General features: G+C 33.5%; 2 protein-coding genes across 2 annotated transcripts; both read left to right on the forward strand.

Moving 5' to 3' along the window:
• The first annotated feature begins 1,737 nt into the window (after positions 1-1,737).
• Positions 1,738-3,327, forward strand: LOC111386254 (zinc finger CCCH domain-containing protein 11-like). Its single transcript, XM_023010711.1, has 4 exons — positions 1,738-2,150; positions 2,274-2,358; positions 2,686-2,826; positions 2,940-3,327. The coding sequence occupies exons 1-4, from the start codon at positions 1,983-1,985 to the stop codon at positions 3,182-3,184; spliced, it is 639 nt and encodes a 212-aa protein (XP_022866479.1). The 5' UTR covers positions 1,738-1,982; the 3' UTR covers positions 3,185-3,327.
• LOC111386258 (RAB6A-GEF complex partner protein 1-like) lies at positions 3,307-20,127 on the forward strand. The gene is made up of 22 exons (XM_023010718.1): positions 3,307-3,348; positions 3,465-3,652; positions 7,760-7,841; positions 8,078-8,493; positions 9,512-9,944; positions 10,038-10,261; positions 11,657-11,852; positions 11,969-12,108; positions 12,177-12,351; positions 12,443-12,496; positions 13,651-13,830; positions 14,079-14,191; positions 14,879-15,049; positions 16,106-16,163; positions 16,726-16,785; positions 16,972-17,013; positions 17,110-17,240; positions 17,355-17,490; positions 17,571-17,648; positions 18,799-18,915; positions 19,443-19,505; positions 19,594-20,127. The coding sequence occupies exons 1-22, from the start codon at positions 3,307-3,309 to the stop codon at positions 19,687-19,689; spliced, it is 3,195 nt and encodes a 1,064-aa protein (XP_022866486.1). The 3' UTR covers positions 19,690-20,127.
• Positions 20,128-21,658: the final 1,531 nt, after the last annotated feature.

Here is a 21,658-nt window from a genome sequence, read left to right on the forward strand (position 1 = left end):
AAACTAGCTCCCAATATTCCTCTTGCTGTTGATCCTTTCACGCTAAAGTGACAAGAGACCGGCTCTCTCTTCTTTATGCACAACTAATAGAGTGACTATCTTGTGACTGCATGTAGTTAACGTTATTGAAATAACTTGATTAATCGGTAATTTATCGTAAATAAAGTAATAATTCTTCTATTCGTATTTATGTTTCTTTGTTTGTATAGAAAAATGCTTTACGTGGTCTTTCTTGTAATAAATGTGGATGTTTATGATGTTTTCAATCAAGACTTAATTGTTTTATAAATTATACTGTATATAAATTCTTCCCAAATTGAGGCTAAATAACGACATGCATGAAAATGGGCATGATTTTCTATCGTTTTTTTCATTATGCTATTATTATTGGGATTCATACTATTTTCAATATCCTTACTTGATCTCTTATTCAAATATTATTTGTGCTTTGTCTGGTTTGGACCCAAATCCTACTATTGTAATGTTGTATAATATGAGTTCAAATTTAACTATGGGAGAAGACAAACGTGTATGCCCAGTGTTTTTGCTGGCATTATCCTAATTGCTACAATAACTCAAAATTGTACAGTGTCTTATAATAAAACTCACAAAACTCCACAGACAAATAAATCATCGAGTAGTCCTGGCCTATGTATATTGTATTGTTCGTGTCAATTTGCTATTCCTGAGCCACCAGAGACACTGTCCATGTACGAGTGTTGACGGGTTGAGTGGGTGAGCTTAATTGAAACTTGTACTTTTGAAAAGTTATAGGACTTAATTTATTATTTTTCTTATTTTGTGTTGTTTTACTGCTTTTTTTGTGTTTATTTTAAGAGGGGGAAATTTGTCACTTGAGGGCCAAAATGGATAAAATGATGAACTTTGCTTCATAATTGAAAGGTTGAGGATGAATAAAGGTTATATTTTGCAAAGTTGAGGATGAACAATGCAAATTTCCCTAAACTTAATTATGGTTTTTATTCCTGGTAAATTAGAAAGTTATTTATGATCATTTTAATAAATATTTAAAAACATGGTGTAACCATAGTTATTAAATTCAACCTAAGCGACTCAATTGAGATAATGGACCATCGGGCTATTTGTTGGACAAGTGATTTGGTGGTCGGATAGGTGAGTCATTGCTTAAGAATTATTTAAAATTTTTTTAAAATATATATATTTTTTAAATAATTAAAATTTTTAAGTTATTTGTCACTAATTAATTTTACGTCTTTAAAGTTTAAATTAGTGATTTTATAAACTCATTTATTAGTAATAATTGTTACATTTACATTTTATATATTGTATCGAAAAATTTGTAATATCCCATTTTTTTTATGTAAATATAATTTATTAGTAATTGACTATAAATTTATGTCATTATTTATTAAATTCATCTTAACTAAAATTAAAATTTTCATACATAATAAATCTATAAAATAATTATTTTGGATTATAAAATGAAGGTAAAATTAGACTAACTTCTTTCAAAATACTTCATGAAAATAGTAAATAGTTTATGATTGACATGCCTTGTTTCGGTACTGGGGAAAAATTATTAAAAAATAAGATTTTTTTTTTAAAATTTACATGTCAAATTATTTTATAGAAAAATATAATTGAAAATAAGTTTTCGAATAAATGAATTTTTCAAAAATGAAGGTTAAATTATTAATTTAATTTTACTTTTACTTTTCCTACACAGTAGTAGTACGGTACGAGACGGGGCAAGGACTCTTTTTGTAATTTTCACAGAAAAACGTAGTTTCTCGAAGCCTGAACATTCCGTGTTGCCGCTCCCAAACCTAAACCCCCACGCGGCCACGCCACACACTGATACAGAGCTCCACTGCCTCCGGTCACCCCAAAGCTTACAATCGCAGAACGCAAAATAAATCGCAGATATCTACATCGAACAATTGTTCTTCAATCGATTTTCTGATTAGAGATTTATTTCACGAGAAAAGAAGAGAGCGAAAATGCCTCCAAAGCAATCTAAAACGGATTTAGCAAAGAAGCAGAAGGTAGTAGAGGACAAGACATTCGGATTGAAGAACAAGAACAAGTCCAAGAATGTCCAGAAATACGTCCAATCTCTCCAACAATCAGTCCAGCCCAAACCTGACCCCAGCAAAATCAATGCCAAGGTTTTCCCCCGATCCCAATTCATACCACTCACAAACACGTGGATGTATATGCACTTTATATGGTAGTCATTGACTATTGAGTAATTATTAATCTGTTTATTAGCATTTTCTGGAAAATTACAGAAGAAGAAAGAGGAAGAGAAGGCAAAAGAAAAGGAGCTCAATGAATTATTTAAAGTTGCTGTCAGTCAGCCCAAAGTCCCAGTTGGTGATTTCTCTTACTTACTTTTAACGAGTGTCTTAGAGAAATATATTTTGTTGTGCAGTATAAGCTCAAATGTGTGTATACGAGGTTGATATCATGTGTCCATACACTACTGAGCAGAGTAGTGGATGCCTGTCTATAGCTCTTTTTGCTTATTTTAATTTTTTTCGTTCATATTTGTTAAATTTTGTGTGTAAGAAGGAAATATAATTTCTAGAAATATAGAATTGGTAATGTCGTGGGTTTCTTGTGCTTTTTCTGTTGTTCGTTCTGTGATTGGGATGCATGGGTGACTCAGTTAATTGATATAGAATGGTTTGATGTATTCAGGTGTTGATCCAAAGTCGATAGTGTGCGAGTTTTTCAAGGTGGGACAGTGTGCTAAGGGTTTCAAGTGCAAGTTCTCACATGATTTGAGTGTGCAGAGGAAAGGAGAGAAGATTGATGTCTATAGCGATAAGCGCGACGAAGGTTAGTATACTGAACTCCTACTATAGTTATCTGATGTTTCTGATCTTGTTATAGGATATTTCCCTTTAATTATGACTCGTATTTTGGGTGTTCATTGCTTTGCTTCAAAAAAGGACAAGGAACAATGGAGGACTGGGATCAGGAGACCCTGGAGAAGGTTGTAGCATCCAAGAGCAATGAATACAACAAGAATAAGCCTACTGATATAGTAAGTCTTCATTATTCAATTCACTATTTATATTTCACAGTTACAATCTTTGGGGTGAATGCCAGTGTTCTACTTTCGTCGGTATTTTACCCTTCACTATTAATTATTGTTGTTGTTGTGTATAGAAATTGTAAAAGTTATGGCAGATGAAGCTAGAAATAATCCGAAATAGACGGAAATCTTTGTAGCAAATACATCCATTTTGCAATATAGACTTGTATATCACCTAAAGTAGTTTGTGAGAAATAAATAGATTCCAATATTTAAGGAAAATGAGTTTCTCAAAACCACCAGAAATACTACAGATGAAATTTGCAGATTTTTTTATTTTTTATTTTTTTTTGTCTCCGTTCTGTCTTTTGCTATTTTATTTTCCAGTGCTAACAAATTTTACATAAATGTAGTTCATTTGATCACTAAATTATGTTAGGTGACTTTGGTTGCTGAAAAAATTGTTCCCTTTTCGCAGACATCTTCATTTTATCTACACATTTTTAAGGTTCACTTCACAGAAAAGAAAATCCAAATTGGTGGGAAGCAACCGACTGGTTTTTTTCTGGTTCAGATCTCTTTACTTCTCAGCGAGCAAGTTCCCTTTGCAAATAAGAACTTAACCATGTAAGTACTTATTCTTATTTGAACTTTAATGTGTAGCTCCCAGCTTCGTTTCTTTACACAATAAGAATTTCTGATTATTAATGAATCAGCAATGTTTTTCAAAGATTCAATTAGGATGTAATCATTAAAATTTGATTATTTGCTTGCCATAGCGTATTTGGAAACAAATTGATATTTTCATTTTCCCCAGCAAATGTTGGATATCACATTAATCTACCCATTAACAAGCTATCACAAGAAGATGATTTATTAGGGTCTGAAGGATAATTGAGTGATGAAAACATATTGAGGCACTTTATGCAAGGAAATCTTGAAGGTTAACCGACAACTAACACCACTCTGAAGGTGAATAATATGGTTGTGTTTCTATTCCATAAGATAGTTGTAAAAAAGAATATATTGTACTTGTAAGGAAAAAAGAAAGAAACATAAAACTAATTTATAAATGCCTTCTCCCTGTAGTAGGGTTGTAAGCAAAAACCGTAAAACCGGAAAATCGAACCGAAACTGCATTTTTGAAACCGTCGGTTTGGTGCCACGTGGACCCGGTCAACGAAATGGTTTTGACCTAAATTAAACCGGTTTAAATGGTTTGGTTTAGGTTTGAAAATTTTAATTGCGGTTTAAAACCAAACCGGACTAGCGAAAAAATATATAAAAATATAAAAATGAAAAAATGAAATTTTTTGAAAATTCATCCAAATATGTAAAATTCAATAGTTTTGTCATTTGTGGGTATTTTTGTCAATTTCTAATTTTCTAATACATATATATTATTATTATTATTATCCAGTAATCCTAATATATATCTAATAATTTCAAGACTAACACAATCTATCAAAAGCCTTTTTCTTTTTCAGAATTTAGATGAACTTCAGTCGACTCCCAACACAGTCTTGAGCTACTGTTACCACACACTTCTTTTTCAGATTTTTCACGCTTCTTCAAAGTTAAATTGAAGTCCTTTATACCAAATCAGAGACAAAGAGATTTTAGACTTTCGGTGATAATATTTGTTACGAATAAAGTTTGAGATCAATAATTTTTTTTGAGCAAATTAAGGTAAGAATCTGAAATTAAATGTATTTCGTAACATCATACAAATATAAAATTGTGTAATTCTTATATTTAGATATTATAAACAATTACTTTATTATTGTGGGTGGTTATTCTCTTTATTTAATTAGTATCATTTTTTTCAGATATGATGATCACGAGATCTTGTTGGACATCATTATGTTTTTTGGGCCTTATATCTAGTTTAGTAGACTTTTATTGTAACGTTATTGTATCGTCATTAGCCTAAAAAAGTGAAAAAAATGAAAAAAAATTATGTTTTAGTTTATTGTGATTTCACTTTGATTTAGTTGGTATTTAAATTTATAGTAGATATATTTAGTCCATGTTTGAGCCATATTTTCCCTATCATCATAATGAGAAAATTGACTATTGGAGAGGAGGCTGGGTCTCACATATGAAATGGCAGGTCAACAAAGGCGGCTGGACTTGTGGGATAAAGGTCCAAATTTTCATTTTTTATCCCAAAAATTTGGTTCAAACATGGGCTTAGTTTATTTTAGATTTATTGCTAGTAAGATACAAATATATATTGAATTCAATGAATTAATGACATAAAAGTAGACGGGCAAAAAAATATATGGCTAAACCGACGGTTTAAAATCGGACCAAACCGTTAGATTTAGATTTGAAGTTTTTTCAAACCGTTCAAAATGGTTTGGTTTAGGTTTGGGTTTTTCTCAAATCGTTTTAAACAGTTTGGTTTGAAAATCTGTCAAAAATCGGTAAAACCGAACCGCTTACATCCCTACCCTATAGTACATGCTATCAAACTCATAAGTGAGCACTGAATGGTGCCAAGTTTTTGCTAAATGACTAAAGAGGCGAAATGAAGGAGAGAAAACCACATGACATGTAGTAACGAGAAAGGAAAACAAACCAAGAAACATAAAACAGAGTTATGATGTGTGGGATGGGTGCTAATAAACTCACTCAATTTCTTACTTTAGAAAGAGTAACTCATGTTCGGGTTTGTTTTTCTTCTCTTTTTCCTGATACTTGTTAGATCCATCACGAGTGAAGCAAGAGGACTTTTAATCAAAGATATATTTTCTTAAAATTGTTTTCGACATAATTAACCATATAGGGCAAGCTCAATCAAATTTGTTACAGTCTTTGAAGATGAGCCTGATACTAGATCATCTGTAATTTCATGTGTTGAGATTATGAGAGTGTATCCTTGGACTTTGTAGGAGCCTATAGCTTGGCAAGAGGGATATTTCTATTTAAATTTCAGGTGCACTGGTGATGTGGATAAAACAATTACCAAGACTAACAAGATGGAAAAAGAATTCTGAAACAAATTTGACAGAAAAGTTTTTTGGATAAATTTTTTTTCCCAAGTATTCCCTCTATGAATTGTGATTCTTTATGCTTTCTAGAAATGCTTATAAAGTGAAAAGGAGAGTTAAAAAAAAGGTTTTTCTGGTGGTCATGAAGGAAAGAACCTCAAGAACAGTTTTTGCTTCAATATTTGCTTATGATGGAAGGATATTCAGAGCCTGTTTGGGAGTGATTTTGAGAATTGATTTTTTGACCATTAAGAGAAAAGTGGGGTTCACCTGTGAGAGAAGAAGTCAAATATGACGGTTGAAATAGTTAAATAACGGTCAAAAAATCAATTTTTTGAGCCAAAAAATCACTCCCAAACCCTCTTTCAGTAGGCATATATTGATTTTGTTATTTCTTATGACCAAGAAGATTTTATACAGGTTTCTTATTTTCTTTTTCATGCCTTTACACTAAAGGGAAATGAGAAGACAAGTGAGACCAATGAAAATAAACCGACGAGGAGGAGTAGGATGATAGGGCAATCAAATATGTTATAATTCCTTTAAAGATTCTATTAGAATTAATGATGTAGGAGACTTCTTGGTTTTTGTACTTCTAATAGTAGATTACAATATTGTTATGCCATTACTAATTTTAGAAATTATTATTTGCTACTTTATTGATCTACTTAATGTTTATTTCACAAATTGATTTTGTTTGCAAATTAGACTTTGATTTTGTTGATTAGATTTATTTGGTTTTTTAGATGGGTCATGCTTATTATGAGCATATTCTTTTGAATTATGTTATTAGCTTGTCTAAAGGCTCATGAGGCTCATCTAGGTAAAACTGCTCGGTACTCGATTTATCCTTTTAACACATTATCTCGAAGTAATACATTTTTGGGTTTATGTATGATTTTATTTATCTATCTATCTATTTATTTTTTTTTGGTGAAGGGAATTTTCACTATGGATGGGACCGTGGAAATAGAACGTGACCCTGTTTCCCATGGGGCTCATTTATTTTTGTGGTGTTTGCCACTGAGTCTGATTGATTAATGTTTCTATTTGCTAATGCTACTCTGGCAGTCTCTAAAAGTTCTTTCAGTAGCATTTAATATTTGCATGGTTTACTTTCCTGTTTCGTAGATTATATGGCTAGTCAAGGATTTTTGAGTGTTTTAGGGGGCATATAATTTATTACTCTATTTCCTAGGGAAAATAATAACATCTACAAGGATGAAATTAAATTCCAAACCTGCTAATATCTGAAGTACGAAATATTCATAATCTTCTACTTTAAGATTGTTCTCTCTTCTGATGGCTCTTTGCATCCCATGTATTGTATAAGTGGATAAGTGAGTCAACTACCTAAAGTACGACTCTTTTAAATTTGTGTTATACTTCCCTCTTGTTTGGTAACATCACGAGTCAATAATATTTACCTCCTATTTCCTGTTATTTTTGTGATTGAATTCGATGGACGTGTAGGACTGTGAAAGTTTGTAAGTTGACTGATCAGTCTGATCCTGCAATGTTGGGGTCATTGCACTTTTAGCTTACTGGATTTTTTCAGGTCAAACATGATTTTCTGTGTTATTTTTCATGTATGGACGACAGAAGCAATATTCGGCTTACTTTGATTTTGATCTAGATATGATTTTACAATTTTAATTGTGCAAGGATGTCTAGAACAGCATTCAGCTTACTTTATTGTTGGCCTTACAATCTTGAGTTTTCCACATATGGATGTCAGGAGCAACATTATTTGTGATAACAAACACATGCTAATCGGACTTTCTGATGGATCATTGTATAATATATCCTGGAAGGGTGAGGTATGTGCATTTGGTGCTCAGTATTTTCTTTATTTTTTTCCAACAGAATTAAACATTTTCATTATGACTGATAACTTAAAATTTCCTGGTTTCTTTTAGGCTTTATTATTTTGACAATTTTTTTTCTTCTTTCTTTTTTGGTTTTTGTTTCTGTTTTTAAATTGTGTCTAACCAATGGAAAAGGGTAAGTTCTGGTTATCATTATGAGTTCTCCTTGTTCTTATTGTTAAAAACAGTTCTGTGGTGCATTTAATCTTGACATTCGGCTGCGTGATAGTGTTGCTGGTAATAAATTGTCACATCCTTTGGGCAATGATCTGGCTTCTGGTGGAATTCAAGCTGTTCGCAGGTCCAATCATTTTGCACCAGAGACTTCTGCAGTGGTCAATCTTGAGTTTTCCATTTCATTGAGGTTGCTTTTTGTGCTATTTTCTGATGGACAACTCGTGTCATGTTCTGTAAGTAAGAGAGGTCTGAAGCACACCGAATCTATCAAAGTTGAAAGGAGGTTGGCTTCAAGTGATGTGGTATGTGTGTCAGTGGCTTCAGAACAACAGATTCTTGCTGTTGGCACAAGAAAAGGTGTCGTTGAGCTTTATGACCTTGCAGATTCTGCCTCACTTATCCGTGCTATTTCTTTATATGACTGGGGGTAAGCCTTTTACATTTCTTTGAGAAACATGGAACTGGGGCCAATAATGTATATTATTAAGATTGCCTCCAAATGCACTTTTTTCCTCGTGAATCTTGCAAGATTTGAGATCTAAACTTTTCAGCAACTCTATATCCTCATTAATACATTTATAGCCCTTGTTTGAGCCCCATTTTTTGAAAAAACCATTTTCAACTACACATTATCCAATAAAATAATTGTACATGTAAATCTAAAAATTTTCCTTTCTTTTTAACCACACATTCTCCAAAAAAAAAAAAACAATTCAAAAATACATTTTTTTCCTCATAACGGGGCTCAAACAAGGGCATAGTCTTTACGTTTTTTGAGAAATTTATTGGCTGTTTTACATCTTTGCTTTGAGTGTGTAGTTTGCCATTTTTCTCCTTCACCAGAAAGATGATCAATGCTTGAAATCCCAATGTTCAAAGTGGTTCGGCTTAGCACTCCACACTGTGAATTCATGTTGGATTATCAATAAATTTGGACTACCAAATTCTGAAGTGTGACTAAAGGGACATGGGTTAATATTAGATGGTCCAACATGATACACGCTTGTTAACAATGAACATGGCGTTGCTTATATACGTGAGAACTATCAGAATATGGTCTTTTATTTTACTACAATTGGTCTCAAGTGATGCTTAAGAATTACATTCAAGATTCTCATGAACAGTTAAGGCTGTGTGAGAAAATTTCTGAGTTGACATTTGATTTGAAGACCTCAAGGAGTCAAATATGTACATGAATTTTAATTCCATCTAAAATTGCTAGGAGGGTATGCTCATATGCACTTCTCACTACCATGGGAATTTGTGATAGGATTAGGAGGTGATGCAAATGGGTCAGTTAAAAGCTACAATTGTTCAATGAAAGCAAAATATGCCTCTCTATATCAACATTTTCAAACTTCCAGTATTTTCTTTATAGAATTAATCTTTAGTTTTTCATCAAACTTCCAAATGTTTCTCTTAATGTGGAACAAACTTATCTGCAGATATTCCATGGAAGACACAGGTCCTGTTAATTGCATTGCATGGACACCTGATAACTCTGCTTTTGCAGTTGGATGGAAGTTAAGAGGACTCACAGTTTGGTCTGTCTCTGGCTGTTGTTTGATGTCTACAATCCGTCAGATAGGTTTGAGTTCTGTTTCTTCACCTGTGGTTAAGCCAAACCTGGATCACAAGTATGAACCCATGATGGGTGGCACCTCTCTGATGCACTGGGATGAATATGGATATAGGCTTTACGCTATTGAGGAAGGATCTTCAGAGAGAATTATTGCCTTCTCTTTTGGCAAATGCTGCCTCAACAGAGGCATTTCTGGCACGACTTATACATGCCAGGTTATCTACGGTGAAGATCGCTTGCTGCTTGTGCAGTCAGAAGATACCGATGAACTTAAAATCTTGCACCTTAATCTTCCAGTTATGTATCAACTTACTGTTCACATTGGGTTACCTTTGCCCTTTGTTTCCTTTTCTGTAACAGTGTTTCTGATAGACTCCGCATGGTGCTAGGTTTCTTATATTTCTCAAAACTGGCCTGTTCTACACGTGGCTGCTAGCAAGGATGGAATGTACTTGGCAGTTGCTGGGCTTCATGGTTTAATCTTGTATGACATACGGCTGAAACGGTGGAGAGTGTTTGGAGATGTAACTCAGGAGCAACAAATTCAATGCAGGGGATTGTTATGGCTGGGGAAAATTGTTGTTGTCTGCAACTATATCGACTCTTCTAACACGTGAGAAATCTATATGCAAATACAAATGTTCCTTTTGGGTATTTTGGGTTTTCTAGAACAAGTAAAACTGTTGGTGATTGAGACTTGTATATTTTGCAGATTATAGTTCCACTTAAGGTTTACAATACTTGCTGAAGCTGCCATTTTAAGATGTCTCTTTTGACTTTAGCCATCTCCTGTGCTTCTTGCTTTATGCCTTTGGCTACCACTGTGTTTTCAATTTCTAATAATATTTTGTCTGAGATGAGATTACAGTGTGAGAAAATAATTTTGTAAGAGATAACTTTCATAAACATTTCCTGTGTAAATAGTAAAGCTTCCATGGTATCTAGGTTTTAAGTATTTTTGTATTCCAGTTGACTTACATGGAATTGAAAATGTTCGACATTTTATTATGTCAATAAATGGTTTATTATATCCCTTTCTCTACCAAATACCTGTTAATTGATTTGAAGATGTCACCTGGCTGTTGGTTTTGTTGCATGATTTTCTTGTTAATTAGATTTTAGCTATTTTTTCATTGGTGAGATATAGAAAAACTCAAGTTTAGATAGATACGGTGTAACATTACTAGAAAAGTAGTGTAAATAAATTGGATGTATGCCTTTTGATAGTTCTACCACATTTACCAGTCTGCATGAGAAACAGCAGGTGGAATGAAAAACAAAAAGTTAAATACTATTTTATAATATCCAATTGAGGGAATTTGAAGTTGAGTTCTCATTGTTTAAATAATGGCATTGAAATCATACTAAAGATTAAAGGACTGTGTGAAAATGAAAATTGAAACTGTGTGAAAATGAAACTAAGCGGAGAATTAAATGTAAGTATCTATATCTATAATGTAAAAAATTTTGAGAAAATTGAGCTGAATCTGTGCAAGGATGGCTTAGCAAGCATGGGATGGTAAACTCATCAGACGGGGGGAAAATGAATTACAAATTTTATAGAATAATGGTGACGGTGCATAAGAAATGTTACAAGAATATCTCTGAACAGTTTGTCCAAGTATTCTTTGAAAGTTCCATTCCAGCTTCCAAAATCAGTTTTCCAGGCAACTCGCCTTTTTAATTCATGAATCCTACAATGTTCCTCTCTTCCTATGGGATTTATGTCCCACTGCATGAGTTTGTGTGTGAGAGAGGGTTTAAATATGTAGAAAATTGTAATGTAAGTTATGTTATTACGGAATTTTGTTTTCTCAACATGAGAATGAAAATAAAATGAAATCTGACCAACCCAACTCCGATTAATCTGTTAGTATTCTTTTTTGATATTTTTCTTTCTCACGGACAATATTTTTCTAATTTTGACCTACTACTATACAGCTGTTTTAATGCAAATTATTATATATTGCACATGCCTGGTTCCCTTCATGATGACTGGTGGTTGCAGATATGAATTGCTTTTCTACCCAAGATATCACCTTGATCAAAATTCACTACTTTGTCGGAAATCATTGCTTGCGAAGCCAATCGTTATGGATGTTTATCAAGACTATTTGCTTGTCACTTATCGCCCATTTGATGTTCATATATACCATGTGAAATTATCTGGCGAATTAATACCTTCCAATACTCCAGATTTACAGGTAACTAAATGCTTCAAATAGGATGTGCTTACTGTTCTGTATTAATAATTTTCTAAATGAGAGTTGTAATAGAAATTTATCCGTCATGCCTTTTTAAGTGATAAAATGACAAACAGCTTTCTGCAGTACGAGAGCTCTCAATCATGACTGCCAAGAGCCATCCTGTTGCAATGCGTTTTATCCCTGATCAGCCTTCACAGGAGTACATATCAAGAAATGATATCTCATCCGATGTGTTGGCCCGAGAACCTGCCAGGTATGTGTTTATACTTTCAATTTCCACAGCTGTAGTCATGTGCTGATGGCTGACCACGTATCTTTTAGGTGTTTAATATTGAGGATAAATGGGGAACTTTCGCTGCTTGATTTGGATGTTGGGAGGGAAAGAGAGCTCACTGACTCTGTTGAATTATTTTGGGTAACCTGTGGTAAATCAGAGGAGAAAACTAACTTAATTGAGGACGTTTCATGGTTAGACTATGGGCACCGAGGGATGCAGGTAACAGGTTTCTTAAACACTTAAAATCATCTGATAATATATCTATTGTAGTCGATGCATCTCATATATTTGGATGTAAGCTCATCTACAGGTTTGGTATCCATCTCCAGGTGTTGATCCTTATAAGCAGGAAGATTTCTTGCAGGTATTGAAGTATTAGTTTTGCGATCACGTGAACTCTTTGAGCCACATTTGTTTTCCCCAATTCCCCTTGTAACTTGTTCTCTGTTATAGGATATTAGGCCAGCATAGAATCACTGATGTCCAAATATTAGCCTATCAGGTGTATCTTGTCGCTTATATAGCAAGGAACCAGCTATAAAATAGTTAGAATTGTTCTCTGATATTGTGTTCCCCGTGATTCTATTTTACCACTTGTAGTGAGTGTTAGGTCAGTCTCAAGTTTCATACTTGCAGACTTGAAGCTTAAAGATGCACAATTTGCAGGCTTTAAAGATAAACAGATCTGGATGTAAGGATAGGATAGATTCTGGAACTTAAATATGATAAGGATTAAACGAATAATCCGTATTACCTATGGCAATTAATAACACAAAATAAAAAATGAAAGCGAGAATAACATACAAAAAAGTGTACAATATATTAGACTCTTCACATCCAACAAAATATAGGAAGTGCAGAGTTTCATTGTAAGGCGGAGATGACGCTTACAAAAAAATCTCAAAATTTCATCTCTTTAGATCAAAGAGACTGGTTGTTTATCAGCTTTAAGCTGTTTCTACTTTTACCCTCACAAAACTATGGTATTACCAGAGGACACAGATCTAGAAAATTCTGTCAAAACCAAATTATGTAAGTAGTCTAAGCTTTGATACCTGGCTCTTTTGCTGCACCTCAGGTATGAACTTGCGTCAGTTACTTGACCAATTAAGCGACCAATTATAAACCTCAAATCATGCATAACAGGACATGAGCTATTCTTTTAAATTCGCTGATTGATTTTGGAAGCTTATATTTTTCAGTTCCTTATATTGAGTAATAATAGATGAAAAAGAAGACCGTAAATTTTGTGAACAACATGAAGTTGAATTTGTTGATTCTTGAATACAGAGATAGCTTTAATGAACTGCTCTAATGTCTTGTGCGCTCTGTATAAGTGGTTCAGTAATCAGCGATTTTATCACTGTATGTTTTGATATGATATTCAATTGCAGTGCCATACATAGTCAAGAACTTTGAGATAGTCTTTATAGTTTATTCTGCTTTTAAAGCTAACTTTTTTGGTTATTACATTTTATTCTTGTTCTCTGAGTTACGAGATTTGATGTACTTTCTTAGTTGGACCCAGAGCTGGAATTTGATCGTGAGGTATACCCTCTTGGTCTACTTCCAAATGCTGGTGTTGTAGTTGGTGTTACCCAGAGAATGTCATTTTCAGCATGCACAGAATTTCCATGTTTTGAGCCATCTCCTCAAGCACAAACCATATTGCATTGTCTACTTCGGCATCTCCTTCAGGTGCAAGTTTAGCTCTATTAATTTGTGCAATTTTAGAGACATTGCTCCATGTGAGAGAGTACTAGTTCTGGAGCTGAATATTGCACTACCTTTGAAATTGGCCCATGGCTGGTCAATTTGGACTTTTGTCTTGAATGATCAATTAACTAGTAAATAAACAATACCTTTCTAATTAAAACAATAAATATCATTGCCTGCTCTTCTGTTATCTTTTGCCACTGAAAAGTTTCTCACTGCTTGTTTGGCAGAGGGACAAAATAGAAAAAGCTTTACGCCTTGCACAATTATCAGCAGAGAAACCACATTTTTCTCATTGCCTGGAGTGGCTTCTCTTCACAGTTTTTGATGCTGAAATTTCCAGGTAACTTTTTTTAGGAAAATGTCTTTTCATGCTTTCAAAATATTTCACTCCCTCCTTCCCTTACTTATTGGCATTTTCTTTGGGTACATTAGAACTTGAAACACTTATCTTGATATTCACTGGCAACTGGATAAGTTTTGTGGAGTCATATCTATTTTCCTTTTGCGTTGAGGAAAGTTTTTGGCTTGTGGTATTCCACGTGAATTTTTGTTATCACCTCTGGTTTTCTTTCTCATAAATCAAATAAATAATAAATTACGCACCAACATGTCTGACCACTAAAGACAGAATAAATCATCAATTATGGATGGATGGAATATTGAATAAAAGATAGCCTTTTGTTATGTATTGGCTAAAGACTGGTCATGGATGATGCTTGATCTAAAAACAAAGACAAGTTGACCTAATTTTCCAGCATCTTTTCCTGTATTGATCTTTATTAAATTGACATGTCAGCAAATTTCTTTTTTGATGAAAAAATATTAGTTGTATGTTCAAATTGTTCTGTCACTGCTTCTTTTTGCATATTTGTGTACATATATGTTCCATTATTTATTGGGGAGGGTGGTGGGTTGGACATCTGTTTTGGAATGTTGTCGAATTTCTATTTGCGCTGTAATTTGTCCTCTATATACATTTCTTATAAATGCTTTAAGCATCTTACATATCTCTAACAATTTCCTGCAGACCAAATTCCAGCAATAACCAAACAACAGTTGCCAATTCTTCTCTTTTGATGAAAACTTGTGATCTGATTAGAAACTTTCCTGAATATCTAGATGTTGTCGTCAGTGTTGCAAGAAAAACTGATGGTCGACATTGGGCAGATCTGTTTTCTGCTGCCGGGAGATCAACAGAGTATGTATACGTTTTCATTTTATGTTGATTTTTTAAAACAAAAAAATGTAAAAAGTTGACATAAGTTGATGAGGAAAACAAATGTATGATCTCTCTCTCTCTTTTTCTTAAATTAAACTTCAAGAAATTACAGATTCTAATTAAGAATTTTACTGGAACGTACCTGGTAGGGTTCCCAATTATTTTCCAAATAAACTCTATCAAGAGAAGCCAATTGTTGAGTTCTTGAACAGCAATTATTGCTTTGTGTAATCCTGTTAACTATGCTGGTCCATTTACAGATTTTATTTGTTAGAAAACAATGATAGTTCTAATCATCTAATTAAAGGAGGCTCGTTGAATCCCTAAAAGCAACTTTGTGAATCTCGGTGAGGTAGATTTAAGAATTATTGACCTTGGGAAGAACTATACAGATGAGAGGCAAATGTTGGTAAAAGAGGTAATTTGTTTGAACAAAACCTGTGGCACAACCTTAGAGAATTTATGAAACTTGTGTAATATATCTTCTGCAATGATTTGTGTTATAACGGATTGTCTATCTGTATTTAAATATCATGACCCGATCATGCATCTCTGCTATGTGAAATAAATTTTACTTGAATTATGATGTATGTTTTTATTTAAAAAAAAAAAAAATGCTTTGGAGAAGTAAGCTTAATCGGTTAGAAGTATTTATTCTTGTAGCATGTTGGATGTAAAAAATGAATTGGCAATTGTACAGAAATTTATCTTCTGTTTTTTGCCTTGGTTTTGATAAAGTAGTGGACTCAATTAAAAATTAATTCAATTGCGACCCCTTAATTATTCCATAGTTCTTGTCTTTTACCTTATTAGGAGTAAGGGAAAGTACTTTCAAAGCTAAGATGAGGAGTTATTCGACTCTTCTGTCATTTATCATCATGAAGTTGCAACTCCAGGATGATATTTCATGACAAAATGCATGGGTTCACTTTATTCTACCAACAAATTAAACTCATTAATGAAACTTAAGTACGCTGAGGAGTTACCAGTTTGTTCTTTACTTTGTGATTGATAAATCAAGTGTGGTTTTTTTAGGTTGTTTGAAGAATGCTTCCAACGAAGGTGGTATCGTACGGCAGCCTGCTATATACTCGTAAGTGCCATCTGCAATGTTGTTCTGTAAAACATTTTGATATGGAATTAGTGTATTGACCTTAGTCTTATCTCATTTTCTTTTGTTGGTTTAAATGATAGAAAGATATTCCTGCTTGAAATATTTTGTATTATATGGCTTGTATTTAAGTGGGACGTAAGGAATGCAACACAACTATTGGGTAGTTGTTACCTGACATATTATATTTGAACAGCTCCTACTTTTTCCAAAATGAAATATTATGAGAATAGATGAGTATCCACTAATTTCATATTGACCATCAATTGGTGCATAAGTTTGTCTATATACTTTAGTCATTCTTGTGGCAAGAGACAGAATTTTACGAACATGCATACTGCTTCATGATAAGACTTGTGCATTTTACTCAGAGGATTCTGTTGTACTTGATCTGGGCAAATGCGGTTTTGTTACTGAAAGATGTTTTAATATAATGAGAAAAAAGTGAGAGATAAATTCGAAATTCCTTTGTGCAGCATCTGTTGTGTGCAAATGATCCTCACATGATGATTACTAGTGTATTTTCTAATGTGTACTGCTACAGGTCATTGCTAAGCTCGAAGGTCCTGCTGTGAGTCAGTATTGTGCCTTGCGTTTATTGCAGGTGAATAAGGCTTTCTTTTGTCTTCGTATATGCACATGTAGCCATGGTTCTATAGATATGCCGACATATATGTTAATTGTATTATGAATTTCCAGCATACATCATTTCTGTAAGGGCTCAGTTTACTTAACTTTTTCCTTTATAAAAAGCCTACATAATTGATTCTGATAACTTCTGCATGTTTAGGCAACACTTGATGAATCTCTATATGAACTGGCTGGGGAGCTGGTACGTGGCCCTCATCATCTGATGTAATCTAAAGGATGATTAATCTTCTGATTATTTGCAATTAACTTTTTCTTCTTGAATTGTTTTGGGTATTAGGTGAGGTTTCTTTTGAGATCTGGAAGAGAATATGAACCCACCAATACAGATTCTGAGAAACTGTCTCCCAGAGTCCTGGGCTATTTTCTTTTTCCTTCCAGTTTTAGGAGGCAATCTTCGGACTCGAAAAGGTAATATTGATCCGGTTAGTCTTTCATTTACTGGTTTGCAATTATTTCAGTTTTCTATCCTGGTCTTATCTGATGCTGCTAGTTGACTTTTCCAATTCTCTGAATGTGAATCAGCTCTTCCTTTGAAGATCCGAGTGCAAATGTTGCTTCTGTTAAAAACATATTAGAAAGTCACGCAAGCTATTTGATGTCTGGGAAAGAACTTTCAAAACTTGTTTCATTTGTCAAAGGAACACAATTTGATCTAGCGGTAAGAAGAAGGTATAGTATAGATGATTATATTCGCTGCAATCTCTGGAGATTTTAGATTCATGGTGGAACTTATTTCAGGAATACCTTCAGCGAGAAAGATATGGAAGTGCACGATTGGAGAATTTTGCTTCTGGATTTGAAATGATAGGGCAGAAGGTACTTTGTATCTAGAATCTAGATATATCTATTCATGTGCTGTTACTGCATTTTCTTAAATCCTTTCTTGGCTGGTGGATGGTGAAGACCTTGTGCGATACTTAATTATCTTGGACTTTCAAAGCTATCTTCTGCATCTCTGTGTTTTATCTTTTTGCTCTATTTGATAAACGCCATGTAGTTACTTCTAATTTTTGTGGTCGTGCTTTCTTAAGTATCTAAAAATTTGACCTTCTTTCTATGTATGATTTTGCTTGATGCATCAATTGAAATTGCGTGAAGACTTATTATTTCTGGTGCAACTGAACTGAGATAGAATCAGAACAGCTAGCAGTCTGCGTTGGATTTCGGATTGTATATTCTGATGTATATGCAATACAAATCAATATAAATAAATTCGGATTAGAGAAAAATTTCTTATATCACCCAATTAAGAGTAACATAGTTCAAAGAATTTTTTTTGATCTTCGTGTCAGTTAACAAGCATAATGCATTTAGAATATTCCTAGTCAATATTCATGTGAAGCAATTGATTCATTCTTATTACTATTAGATTCTCCTTACTGGTCATGCGTGCAATGTTTTCAAAAGAAATGCTAGGAAGATAGTTAGGGGAGGGGGTAAAAGGTAAAGAGCTAGATAAACATTCTATAAATAAAATGTACAAGATTGCTACATATACATAAAACGATAGAGCTCCTCTAGGCCTACAAGCTGTAAACTTACTTAATAGGTGCACAAGAGTGATAAGCATTTCTTTTGATGCTTCTAACTTGAACAGAAAGCTTGTTCTTTATATTGAGCTGACTCTGGTTCGGTAAAATCTGAGAGGTCAACTTCATTGGCTTATTCATACATGTACTTTCACTGAGATTGTGTGCGTTTGCTATATATCGTGAGGGTGATAACATACCTAAATTGGTGGGTTCATTATCAACTGACTTCTTGTAAGCTATAGTTGAGTTTTATTTTGAGTAAGAACGTCTTTGTTGATTCTTTCTAAAGGGAAACATATATATAATGACCGAAATGTCTGGTGGAATATAAAAACCTAAACTTTAGAAGACTAGGTGATTGTTGATGTTGAGAGAAGAAAAAGTTTGATCATTCTCTTTCCAAGTTCTTCCGTTGATTTTTTTTTTTTTTTTAGCTGCAAATGGGAACATTGCAAAGTCGGCTGGATGCTGAATTTCTCTTAGCAAACATGTGCTCTGTCAAATTTAAAGAGTGGATAGTGGTTTTGGCGACACTTTTGAGACGTTCAGAGGTATAGCCGACATGTTCTATATAATACATGTTGCCCGTATAGAGCTCTGCCCTGCACTAATTCCCTGATTTTTATGTAGTTTCAAATAATTTTTTTCTTTCAGAACTATTCAGATCATTACTACAGTCCACCAATCATGCATGGCCTATTAATTTTTAAATAATGATTAAATTTATATTATCACATTCATAGTAATAAGCCCCTGTTTGGTTTAGCTAGCAATTAGATTTTTAGTAGATTTTCATAAAATTTAATAAAATCTGCGGTTGAAATGTTGTGGGCCCATGAAACGTATAGTTGAAGTTAAGTTTGCGTGAATGGGGGCCAAACAGGGGCTAAATATGGTTGCATATAATAAAAGCTGAACTGCAAAACTTAGATGGAAGAAGATTTTTTACGTGGATTCCCTTGTTCTTTTAAAAAACTTTGGTCCCCGTTTAGGTCTTTAGTACCCTAATTAGGGTGGACTACCAGAGTTTATCGCTTCATCAGTTTGATAATATCCTTAATTTACTTTTTGTGCTCAGGTCCTCTTGGATTTGTTTAGACACGATTCGCGATTGTGGAAAGCTTATAGCATTACTCTAGAGGTATAGATTTTTATGGAATTATGGCCGCAGTTCTTAATCATTTTTACGTTGCTCACTCTGGTTTTGCCATGTTATATAAAATATGCAGACACGCCCAGCATTTGCTGAATACCATGATTTGCTTGAAGAGTTGGAAGGAAAGCTTTCAAGCTTTCTTATATCTGGAGCTACTCGAGAATCTTGAAGGATGTTTGAAATCCAAGGTTTAGCTACTCCTCTCATTAATATATTCGTGATTCTGGAAGTTTTGGCTCTCCATCTGGGGCAGAGGGGAGATTTTAGAGTTCTATTCGCATCATGAGCCGCATATGGCATGAGCATCGTGATTATAGTCTTACACAAATTATTGCAAGCATTCTGTGTATATAAACACCACACCATGTTTGTTGCCTATTTTAATTTTTTCACTTATAGAATGTGTTATTTTCTTTGCTAAATTGAGAGGAAGAGAGATGAACGGCTCTTGTAGGATTTAGTTATAAAGAATTTGTTTGAACAATGCATAGATGGTTAAATTTTGCTGTTGAAATACACTCGTTGAAAGTAATGTTTTTATAAATTTGTTTAGATTGTAATCATACCATGAATTATATGCTGTAAATATATGATTCTATTTGTAATAGATATGGCTGTCGATTGTGAATTTAGCATCATTTGTGATATCCCATCGCCCTTCTTCCTTTGCGGAACTCCAGTAGTCCCTTCCCATATTCCTTCACGTAGTCTCTCTGAAAATCTTGAAAGATTAAAAAAAATTGTTGGATGAAAAATTAATTCTTTTTTATGCAAAGAGCGAGGGAGTTGGAGGTGGGGAAGGGGAAGGGGAGAATTTCTCCGGGCCTAATTATTCTGAAGAAAGATGGGTAATGATCTCGTGCAAGAATGATTTGAAAGGTCCAAAACCATAAATACAGTATTTACTAGCAACAACATAATAGAGATAGAAAGAGTCAACGTATATACAGAAAATCCAATTCAATCTAGCATGTTAACTAATCAACTGCATTAAACTTGATCGAATTTTTGTTGTTCTTTTCTACGTACCTAAACTTGACATGAGCGTTTCAAGAAAAAAGGAATATATACCAATGGTAGTGTTGTTGATTTTATATCACGTAAATGTACAGATCGTAATAAGTAATAAAGTAGATTTAAGAGTCAAAATATCGTTCCCACGATGATTACTATTTAACACTTGGTTCAATTATTCCTAACTTTGGTTTGATCGAAAATAAATAATAAGTTTTGTGGTTGGTTTCTAAATTATTCTAACTAAAGCAAATTATCTAACGTACACGATTTATCGAATTTGGGTTTTAAAAGTATAAATATGGATGTTATGACTTACAATTTTACCTATGAATCCCCTCTAATTTACCAGTCAAGATTCATTATAATGGTAGTGTTCAATTCAATTCTTCTAAAGTACTCAAATTATCTCTCTCGAGTTCTCATTAAGTTTATTTAACTAATTCAATTTTATATCTCTGTGCTAATCAATTTTTGTTAAATGAAATATTAGTTTAAGAATTCATTTAACAACCACAATAATTAACATATGTATCTATCCACGTTATACCAAATTATCGAATTTTAATATGTGGTTTAAATTTATAACTCACATCTCGATTCGTAATAAATTCACAAAAATCATTGAATAATTAGCCAAAAAACCTAAAGCATTAAGTACATAATAAAAATCAATGCATGCATTTAAAGAACTTGAATCTTAAATAAAAGAAATAAAGAGTCACACATAGATTACATTATTCATCTTAACTATGAATTTAGCTACTCATAATAATGAAAGAAAATAAAAAAGTATAGAGTTCATAACCGAGTTTTAAAATCTTGATCATAAAAAGAATTGGATCTTGCATCAAGAATCTTCTTCAACTTCAAAACTCTTCAAACCCAAGCTTTTGCTCTTTGATCTTAATGATTATGTATTTTTCTCTCTGCCAAATTGTGTGAAACTCTATCAAAAGTGTCAAAAACTCGTATTTATGACTATCTCCACTTTTTTGGTTGTTGTAGGGTTTTTAAGGGCTTTAAAATGATCAAAATTTTGCCCTAATGTGTATCAGGCAGTGCCTCGACGCCATAGGAACTGCACCACGACTCTGTTTTGTTGAATTTGGTGGCGCCGCCTT

Source organism: Olea europaea, unplaced genomic scaffold (genome assembly GCF_002742605.1).
Source record: "Olea europaea var. sylvestris unplaced genomic scaffold, O_europaea_v1 scaffold3487, whole genome shotgun sequence".
NCBI lineage: Eukaryota > Viridiplantae > Streptophyta > Magnoliopsida > Lamiales > Oleaceae > Olea > Olea europaea.